Source organism: Cherax quadricarinatus, chromosome 38 (genome assembly GCF_038502225.1).
Source record: "Cherax quadricarinatus isolate ZL_2023a chromosome 38, ASM3850222v1, whole genome shotgun sequence".
In the NCBI taxonomy this organism is placed as follows: Eukaryota; Metazoa; Arthropoda; class Malacostraca; order Decapoda; family Parastacidae; genus Cherax; species Cherax quadricarinatus.
The window spans coordinates 26,461,597-26,472,936 of NC_091329.1; the positions used below are offsets into that span (position 1 = coordinate 26,461,597).

The 11,340-nt window shown below is 41.0% G+C and overlaps 1 protein-coding gene across 1 annotated transcript in view; it reads right to left on the reverse strand.

Annotated features, from left to right (window-relative positions):
• The window catches only part of LOC138853745 (F-box/WD repeat-containing protein 7-like), a gene marked incomplete at its 5' end in the record, with an annotated part of 19,941 nt that extends 10,937 nt beyond the window's left edge, over window positions 1-9,004 (reverse strand). The window contains 2 exon segments of the mRNA XM_070092204.1: window positions 8,403-8,613; window positions 8,779-9,004. Coding sequence (XP_069948305.1) covers window positions 8,403-8,613; window positions 8,779-9,004 — 437 coding nt within the window.
• Between the last annotated feature and the right edge of the window lie 2,336 nt (window positions 9,005-11,340).

Genomic DNA, 11,340 nt, shown 5'->3' on the forward strand with positions numbered 1-11,340 from the left:
ATAACACGCAATATGAGCAAGGGAGAACGAATCTACTATCTCAAACTGCAAGCGCAGGAGAAAAGAAATGAACATGGTGAACAATGCTGATATTCAATCTGAGTTGCACACAGCGACACGAGGTATCAGGTATAAACTTCACTTACAAACTTTAACAACGTGGAAGTTACTCGAGAAATAACTTCTTACAATGCACTGATTACTGTCAACTAGGATGGGATCACAATCTGAAACACAAGGGACAACAACAACACTCAAGTGAGCACACTAGCCACAGAAACGTCTTTCTGCAACGGCTTGTGGCATCAGCAAGAGATGGCATAACTCGTTGCAAGTAAAGTTCTTCTCAAAGCGTCCCCTGGGAAGGAACGAATACTTGAACAAGTCGCCATCGCAAGGATAGTAGTCGCACTATCCTGCGTGCATGATATTGTGGCTGGAGTCCAGACAGGAGTGACAGTATTACTAGTGCCTGACCGCTCGGCTACGTTAATAAGTAATTCATGGATCTATAGGAACTTAATCTGAACTTCACATTTCGCAGCACTTTAACAAATCTCAGATACAAGCTGTGAGAACAAACACATTGCTCAAGGGCTAGGTATTGTCTTTCAGTCAGTAAGGGAATGTTGGTACTGTGGACTGATTCATATTGACTTTGACTGGAATGATACACTAAGTGAACGTTCAAAAGTGACTGGGACATCTCAGTGAACTTACTGAAGGACATAAAGACAAGAAAAATGGAGAGAATACAATGCTGAAAGAATACAATAAAAAAAATGAATCACTTCACACAGAGTGACTGACTGGTACACTACACAATAATACTTACTACAGACAGAGAGAAGCATAAAAAAAACACAGATAAAAAAAATATAAGATGAGCGAAAACACTGAAAAATATTGCAAAAATAACGAGTCAAAGAAACACTGAGTCTACACTGAAAACACAAGGTTTAGAGTACACAAGAAATTCACTATAAATGTCTCACACACGCAAATGTCTTTAAATGCAAGAAAAATGTCTCTAAACAGAAAATTATCACTGAAGTCTGTAGTAGTCGACGGTGATGACTGGTGATGAGGAAGGTTGTCCTGCGCGGTGATGACGCCGACACTCACACTGTCGTTGTGAAGAAATGCGCTTTCTTGGTGAACTCGCATAACTGGCTTTATCGTTGGCGCTCAGCTACATCTCTTGACTAATTATGTGAGCCAAAACAGTATTAGGACCCGGTACAGGGGTGCAAACAACCACAGGTAGATGAGGTGGATGGCTGGTGGTGGGTGATGGTGGTGGTGGTGAGTAGAGAGTGCATAGCGGTGGGTGAGGAGGTGACTCTCGCTGGCGCTCACTGGTGCGCACTCCACTCACTACCCACGAAGGTGGCTTGATAAGCCACTATGCCACAGGGATGGTGAAGACCACTCTTAGCATCCAACTGGCATCCAACTGGGAGCACAAAGCGATATATAGACAATACTTCAGAGGAACTTGCGTGGCTTACTTCTCTCTCTCTCAGCTGGGTTAGAAGCTGGGTTGGCTGACTGGCTTAACCCACGAGAATGGCTGACTGGAAGACGTGTAACGATGCACACAGCACGGAGGAGCAGGTGGATGACAGGAGACAGGCTGGATATAGGCTGACTGGCATTCACTTCCAGCAGCAGCAGCAGCTGTACCACCAATAGTAGCGATGGTTGATTGGGGTTTATTATACAACCTGGCCAGCTCGGAGACACGCACTCCACTTTCATACTTATCAACGATCTTTTTCATCTCTACAGTAATTCTCACCCTTATTGCTGTACTAGAAGCTTTCTTGGGGCCCATGGTCACTTATTTTGCAGATAAAATCACCAAAAACACTGTAATAATACGAAATGTTTCGATTGTATGCTTGGATGTTACCGCGGAGGCTGGCTGGTAAACAATGCCACCGGCGGCACGTGAGGCTGGCTAAGGGCGCACATTGGACGCGTCTCGGACGAAGAGTGGTGAGCGGGTTTTTGAGTGGTATGCGAGGCAAAATTTTTGCGATAAAAGCGAGCGGTATGCGGATTGAACGTTATGTGATGCCGACGGTATGCGGGGGTCCACTGTACTATCCTATTGTACAACTATGATATACTCCTTAGTATTAACCCTTAAACGGTCCAAGCAGATCGATGTTCAAATCCGTAGTGCTCCAAAAGTAGATCTACGTCTTTTTTACATATTTTCAAATATAACAAAAAATAAAATGGAGATAAAAGTTTTTTACACATTTTCAAATGTAAAAAAACAAAAGATCTAAATTTTTCTTACATACTTTCAAATGTTGAAAAAACGTATATATACGTTTGGACCGTTTAAGGGTTAAGTAGACTAAGCCAATAATGTTAAGTTGGCCCATAATGCCTAGGCATAATAGAGGCTCTCTTTGCATTACAACCCACTATTGTATATACACAATCTCCATGTACTGTTTGCAGTAAAATAAAATAAATAGATAAAGCTTCCTTCCTTCAGTCTACAAGTAAAAATAAAATATGAAACATTGTAAATGGCATTGGTATGGCCTATTACATTATACAAAAAATACTGACACATAACACTTACTAGAAAAACCTAGCTAAGAACAAAATTCAAGAATACAAGTAAAATCATGTGTCAAGAGTGGATCTTGTTAAACTCTTAAAATGGCTATGTTCTAAGTTAAAATATGGTGCAGCTTTATGCTTTTGCTATATACTGTATGGTTATTTGAATATGAGTAATGCAAACAGGTAACAAATATCAGTTCATGAGCAATAACAAATGATGGAAGTGTGCTCCCCCCTTTTTTTCTGGGGGGGGGGGGTGAATAGACACCTATACCAGAATTAACACCTGAAAATTTTAGGGGTTGACTTATATGCTGTGGTGATCTGTACACTGGCATATATAGTAAAAGTGTTGGTCACAGACCGGGCTGCGGGGGCCTGGTCACAGATTCAGCCACAAGGGAGTTGACCCCCGAAACCCTCTCCAGGTATACCACTATAATCTGGTATATTCTCATTTTTTCCCTATGGATAAGATTCTTTGTCTACACAGATGTCTCAATGTACCACCTACCTTTTTCCCCATTGTAAATTTTGTGGTTCACCTTGTCTCTCATATGCCCATCTGCCAACAAGTCCACTCCCAATTTTTTTTTAACACATCAGCGGTTGTTACATTCTTCTTTTATCCTCTTTTCCCTTATATAAAGAAGCTATAAATGCTCTCTGCCAATCCCTAGGTATTGTACCTTCCACATTTTCATGAATATATTTAACTAACACACCAACCATTCCAACACCATCTGTACCTGGTTTTAATATTTCTGTCTTAATCCCATCAATCCCAGATGCCTTACCCCCTTTAATTCTACCATCACTACATGCACTCTAGTTCACCTTCCTCGAAATAGTTGCTTATATCTTATCCCTAATGATCTCCCTTAATTTATAAACTTTCACCTCTCTCTCTTACCCACCAATGACATTCTCCTTGCACCCCCACCTACCTCTTATTCTCATTGTACCTACCACTGAATTATGATCTGATATACACTTTTTTTTTCAACAAACTGGCCACATTCCACCGAGGTAGGGCAACTTAAAAACAAAAACGAAAGCTTCTCCTTTAAAATTTAGTAATGTATACAGGAGAAGGGGGTTACTAGCCCCTTGCTCCCGGCATTTTAGTCACCTCTTACGACACTCATGAGGACTTGCAGAGGAAGAATTCTGTTCCACTTCCCCAAGGAAATAAGAGGAAATAAACAAGAACTATTAAGAAAATAGAAAACCCAGCGGGGTATTTTTTTTTTTTTAACAAGTCAGCCGTCTCCCACCGAAGCAGGGTGACCCAAAAATAAAGAAAATCCCCAAAAAGAAAATACTTTCATCATCATTCAACACTTTCACCTCACTCACACATAATCACTGTTTTTGCAGAGTTGCTCAGAACACAACAGTTTAGAAGCATATATGTATAAAGATACACAACATATCCCTCCAAACTGCCAATATCCCAAACCCTTCCTTTAAAGTGCAGGCATGGTACTTCCCAGGACTCAAGTCCGGCAGTATAAAAATAACCGATTTCCCTGAATCCCTTCACTAAATATTACCCTGCTCACACTCCAACAGATCGTCAGGTCCCAAATACCATTTATCTCCATTCACTCCTATCTAACACGCTCATGCACGCCTGCTGGAAGTCCAAGCCCCTCGCCCACAAAACCTCCTCTACCTCCTCTCTCCAACCTTTTCAAGGACAACCCCTACCCCGCCCTCCTTCCCCTACAGATTTGTGTGCTCTCCATGTCATTCTTTAACCCATTCTCTCTAAATGACCAAACCATCTCAACAACCCCTCTTCAGCCCTCTGACTAATACTTTTATTAACCCCACACCTCCTCCTAATTTCCACACTCCGAATTTTCTGCATAATATTTACACCACACATTGCCCTTAGACAGGACATCTCCACTGCCTCCATCTCCTCGCTACAGCATTCACAACCCAAGCTTCACACCCATATAAGAGAGTTGATACCACTATACATACTTTCATACATTCCCTTCTTTGCCTCCATAGATAACGTTTTTCGTCTCCACATATACCTCAATGCACCACTCACCTTTTTTCCTTCATCAATTTTATGATTAACCTCATCCTTCATAAACCCCAGACGGGGTATGTATATATACATATATATATGAGTACACACGTATAGTGTGACCCAAGTGCAAGTAGAAGTAGCAAGATATGCCTGGTATTCCATGTGTTTATGAGACAGAGAGAGAGAGACAACAGCAATCCTAACATGCAAAACAATTACAGGTTTCCGTTTCATACTTATTTGGCAGGATGGTAGTACCTCTCTGGGTAATTGCTCTCTACCAATCTAGTACTATCTAGAGATATTTATGTCACCCCTCTAAAAACATGCAAATGCAGAGGTCTACCTATCAACCTTTAATGTATTAATACAGTCAAACAAGCTGCTGTGTCATGTCCTACATTGTATCTGACATGCTTTTTTCATCCTCTTTTGTAAAATAGGTATTACCTAGTACAAAACCATTTTTCTATATATAGTTAAATCAGAGGTCCCCCCATTATCATTTACCACTGGCACTTCAAACTTACCTACTACATGAATATAGATAAATGGTGCAGGGAACTGACAGGCAGATAAATTAAGACACATCTTAATTTATCTACCTGTAGTACCTCCCTGGTACTGATCGCATCGATTGCAGGCTGAGGGACTGATTACCTCAAACTCCCTATGTTCTTCAACCATTCTTCTCTGTATTAGACTGAGGAAGCCACTGGTTAATGAAATGTTTCAACAATAGATACCAAGTGTTGCACATGTGTCTTATTTATTTACCAATTACACTTTCTACAACAGTTTCTCCCACTTTAATCCTTTCACCGTCCAATACCCCGAAATTAAAAGTGCAGTGTCCACAAAAAAACAAAAAAATAAATGGTAGAGAATCTTTTTCGGAAGCTAATGACACCAAAAAGCAGTTGGAAGATGAAGGACAAAATGGAATGCATTACTGGAAGACTGTACCAAGTGCCTTATCTTCCAGACAATTGACAGAAAAGCTAAACATTTATAATGGGTTACTTTAATACTTCTATGCTTGTTAATGCTTCTATTGACCTCAATTTTCTACAAGCCTTCTTCATCACTGCACATAAACAACAACACTTAAAGTATACATTACTTTTGACATCAGAAAAAAAAAAACTTGGTCAATTATACTGAAAGAATTTGCTAAACCCACATGGGTCATACAACTACTAGCATTTTTCCTACAACAAATTTTGCAAGTGGTGAAAACCCAGTAATGAGAAGCTTGTATATAGTGAGGGCCCAGTCACCAGGAAGCTCGTTCAGTCAACATGCCACTAGGTATGCTACGATGTTAACAATACAACTGCGAAAATCTAGGCAAGTTTACATTACTGAACACAAAAATTATATATTTTGTTAGAAGAAAAGTGGCAAGCTTTTAGTTTAGGAGTGGTGGGAATACCTGCAGTTTGGAGAGGCATGCCTCTGGCAAGACAGTGATGGAGTAAATAATGGTGAAAATGTCTTTTTGTGTGTGTGTGTGGGGGGGGGGGAGACCCTATCTTGGTGGGAGATAGCCAATGTTTAAAAAACAAAGTTGATTTTCTGGAATGCAACACTAGTATTAAATTATTTATTTTTCTCTATAGTTATATAATGACTGATTCGAAAAATGCAGGTACGAAGACTGAGCAATACCATCCTGAGTATAATAACAAAACTTCTCCGTGTAAATTTTTTTTTTTCAACAAGTCGGCTGTCTCCCACCTAAGCAGGGTGACCCAAAACGAAAGAAAATCCCCAAAAAGAAAATACTTTCATCATCATTCAACACTTTCACCTCACTCACACATAATCACTGTTTTTGCAGAGGTGCTTAGAACACAACAGTTTAAAAGCATATACGAATAAAGATACACAACATATCCCTCCAAACTGCTAATATCCCAAAACACCTCCTTTAGAGTGCAGGCATTGTACTTCCCATTTCCAGGACTCAAGTCCGGCTATGTAAAAATAACCGGTTTCCCTGAATCCCTTCACTAAATATTACCCTGCTCACACTCCAACAGATCATCAAGTCCCAAATACCATTCGTCTCCATTCACTCCTATCGAACACGCTCATGCACGCCTGCTGGAAGTCCAAGCCCCTCTCCCACAAAACCTCCCTTACCCCTTCCTTATAACCTTTTCGAGGACGACCCCTACCCCGCCTTCCTTCTCCTACAGATTTAAATGCTATGTCATTCTACTTTGATCCATTCTCTCTAAATGACCAAACCACCTCAACAACCCCTCTTCAGCCCTCTGACTAATACTTTTATTAACTCCACACCTTCTCCTAATTTCCACACTCCGAATTTTCTGCATAATATTTACACCACACATTGCCCTTAGACAGGACATCTCCACTGCCTCCAACCGCCTCCTCGCTGCTGCATTCACAACCCAAGCTTCACACCCATATAAGAGTGTTGGTACTATTATACTTTCATACATTCCCTTCTTTGCCTCCATCGATAAAATTTTTTGACTCCACATATACCTCAATGCACCACTCACCTTTTTTCTTTCATCAATTCTACGATTAACCTCATCCTTCATAAATCCATCCGCCGACACGTCAACTCCCAAGTATCTGAAAACATTCACTTCTTCCATACTCCTCCTCCCCAATTTGATATCCAATTTTTCTTTATCTAAATCATTTGATACCCTCATCACCTTACTCTTTTCTATGTTCACTTTCAACTTTCTACCTTTACACACACTCCCAAACTCGTCCACTAACCTTTGCAATTTTTCTTTAGAATCTCCCATAAGTACAGTATCATCAGCAAAAAGTAACTGTCAATTCCCATTTTGTATTTGATTCTCCATAATTTAACCCCACCCCTCTCCTGAACACCCTAGCATTTACTTCTTTTACAACCCCATCTATAAATATATTAAACAACCATGGTGACATTACACATCCCTGTCTAAGACCTACTTTTACCAGGAAGTAGTCTCCCTCTCTTCTACACACCCTAACCTGAGCCTCACTATCCTTATAAAAACTCTTTACAGCATTTAGTAACTTACCACCTATTCCATATACAGTGGACCCCCGGTTAATGATATTTTTTCACTCCAGAAGTATGTTCAGGTGCCAGTACTGACCGAATTTGTTCCCATAAGGAATACTGTGAAGTAGATTAGTCCATTTCAGACCCCCAAACATACATGTACAAACGCACTTACATAAATACACTTACATAATTGGTCGCATTCGAAGGTGACCGTTATGCGGGGGTCCACTGTACTTGCAACATCTGTCACATTGCTCCCCTATCCACTCTATCATATGTCTTTTCTAAATCCATAAATGCAATAAAAACTTCCCTACCTTTATCTAAATACTGTTCACATATATGCTTCAATGTAAACACTTGATCTACACATCCCCTACCCACTCTGAAACCTTCTTGCTCATCCGCAATCCTACATTCTGTCTTACCTCTAATTCTTTCAATAATAACCCTACCGTACACTTTTCCTGGTATACTCAAACTTATTCCTCTATAATTTTTACAATATCTTTTGTCCCCCTTCCCTTTATATAAAAGGACTATACACGTTCTCTGCCAATCCCTAGGTACCTTCCCCTCTTTCAATATCAATATTCAATTTCAATATTCAATATCAATACAACTTAATACAGACATGTGCATCAAATCTCACATCTTCATGTGTGTAATCCACATTTAAATCAATGATAAAGTTTGTGTGTCATTCATCAGACTTACCTGAGAGTGTTTGCAAACACTGTCCAGTAACGATGTCCCATACTTTAACAGTGGAATCAGCGTTACCGGATATGAGAATGTTGTTCTTGAGTTCCATACCCGATGTTAGACTCTGGTGACCCATAAGTGTGTGGCGGCACTGACCTGTTTCAACATCCCACACTCTGATGCTTGTATCAAGGGACCCACTTACCACATGGATACCATCAAACTGTTGCAAAAGACAAAAATTTGGTTAAATTCTGTATTGCAAACTTCCAAAATGAAAAACAGCCAAGAAACTAATCCAGCTGCACAATATTTACTACATAAGTATATGAAGGTTTAAGCATTATTGTTTCAAGTATTTATGCAATGACTCAATAACCTGTTATACCTGCAAAGAGTAGACTCTATTAGTGTGACCTTGAAGAGTATGTAAACATTCTTCTCGGTCAGCATTCCACACTTTAACCATGTAGTCATATGCCCCAGACACTACAAGGCGACCATTGTATTGCACACAACGTACAGCTGCCACATGTCCAACAAGAACATGTTCACAGGCACCTGAATTAACATCCCATACTCGCAGTGTGGCATCTCGGGATCCACTTACAACTCTGGAAAAAATAATAATGATGCTAGTTTTCTTGTGAATAAATAGTTTACAAAACTAACAAGTGATAAATGAGACACTTGTACAACATTTGCCTAAGTGCCCTATTTTTCTTACACAATGGATATGAATGTCCATTTAGTTTATAAAAAGATGCTAAAAAAAATAAAAAAATATCAGACAGGCCCTGATCCACTGTGAGGCCTGGTCACAAGCTGGACCGTGGAGGCATTGACCCTTGAAACCTTCTCCAGGTATACTCCAGATAAGGATACATTATTTAGGAATTTCTTAAGATGGGTTATTTAAGATATTAATACTGCAAAAAATGAACTAAACTTCTTGAAGTTCAGGACGACACGAGACCTTGCACAAAGTACAAGTATAAAGAAAAAATGGAGAAAATGTTAGAATATGAAAGGTTTCACAAGGTAGTATTAAAAATATTAGGAAGGCAGAGCGAAGGCTTGCGAGATACCCGGTGCAATTACTGCTACAAGAAAGGACATCAGGAGGACCAGTGTTGGAAGAAAAAGGAACTTGACAGACAGGACCACCTGTTTAGAGACCTGTTCTCAGAACAAACCAGCAGGATCTCTGAATTGGTGAGCACTCTCACACGTCACCCACTCGGCTACTCCTATCCCAGCACAGCAGGTGGTATTGTGCCTTATACAAGACCACAGACCTACATCCCTGCAGCTGCTTCAGTACCCTACCTCTCTCAAGGGCAGGCACCTTACATGCCCTACACGCCCACCACCTCAAGCTGACCACATCATGAGGAGCCAGTCTATCAGCATCCTGTCGGCCAACGTTAGAGGCTTCATTACTAATGCTGGAGAGCTCACACAGTTTTGTGAACACTCGACGTCCCGACATGATAGCTGTTGTTGAAACATTTTTGGATGACAGGACTCCAGAAAATTTTGCAAGAATTGCTGGCTACACCTCATGGATGAGAAGAGACAGGCAAGGGCATGGAGGAGGTGTTGCTGTGTGCTTCTCTAAAAGTGTTCATGCCCAGCACATTGATGTTGCCACCCCTACACATTTTGAAATGATGTTCTTCAAGCTATGCATAAACACTAGTACCTCTGTACTAGCATGTACAATGTACAGACCTCAGTGGCAACATGCAGATCCCATCAACTTCCTAATGGAAAATATTGACTCCCTTCTGCTAAAACACAACTGTCAACATATCATAATTGTTGGTGACCTCAATGAACACCTTATACAGATGACCTTTGATGACCTTCTTGCAGTATTTGACATGAGAAACTTTGTTGATTTCCCTACTCACATCTCTGGCTCCTCCCTTGACCCAGTAGTGAGTGATCTGGCAGAAGGTATAGTCACTTGTCAACCCCTTGGCTATGTTGGATCGTCTGACAACAAGGCTGTTGTTACAACACTTAAGATCCCAACAGAACGAGGTGAGGAGTCCACACGCACAACCTGGTTATGGGAAAGAGGTAATTGGCCAGCCCTTTGCTTTGAGCTTGCCACCACCAATTGGAATGCTCTTCTCCAAGGGGATGTTGACAACCAAGTGAAAGCCTTCACTGGGCACATCCTTAATCTACAACAAGAACACATTCCTCACTGGCAACATGTGACAAAGCCTACACATCAGCCTTGGTTTGGCTTTCATTGTAGAGAGGCTGCTTCTGCTAAGTACAAAGCATGGCGAAGTTATAAGAGACATCCTACCACCTATAACAGTAACTTGCACAGGGAAGCCTGTAGGCATATGGGTGACGTTCAAAAGTGGGCCATTGCTAAATGGGAGGTGGACACAAAAAGAAAGCTAGCATCAGGAAGGGTAGGCTCCAAAACCTGGTGGTCCCTGGTCAAGGACAGACAAGGTTATCTGCCTGATGAACTCATTCCACCTCTAAATCGACAGGATGGGACCACCTCTACTAGTAGTCAAGAGAAGGCAGACATCTTTGCCGAACACTTTGCTACCACAATGCAAGTTCCTGACCCAGCAAGGGACCCTCCTTGGCTAGCTGCAAGAACTGTGTCACAACTGTCAGTGGTGACAATAAGGCAGGAGGAGGTGCATTTCCTTCTTAAATCGCTTGACCAAGAAAAGGCTGTGAGCCCAGACAAGTTGAGCCCAAGATTGCCGAGAAGATGTGCAGACAAGCTAGCAGCACCTCTAACTCGCATCTTTCAGCACTGCCTAGTACAGTGTAAATGACCCTCTCTGTGGAAAGAGGCAGATGTAGTCCCTGTTCACAAAAAGAAAAGCAGAGCAGTAATCAGCAACTACAGACCAGTGTCACTCCTGTCAATCACTGGTAAGATCCTTGAGACAATAATCTCAAG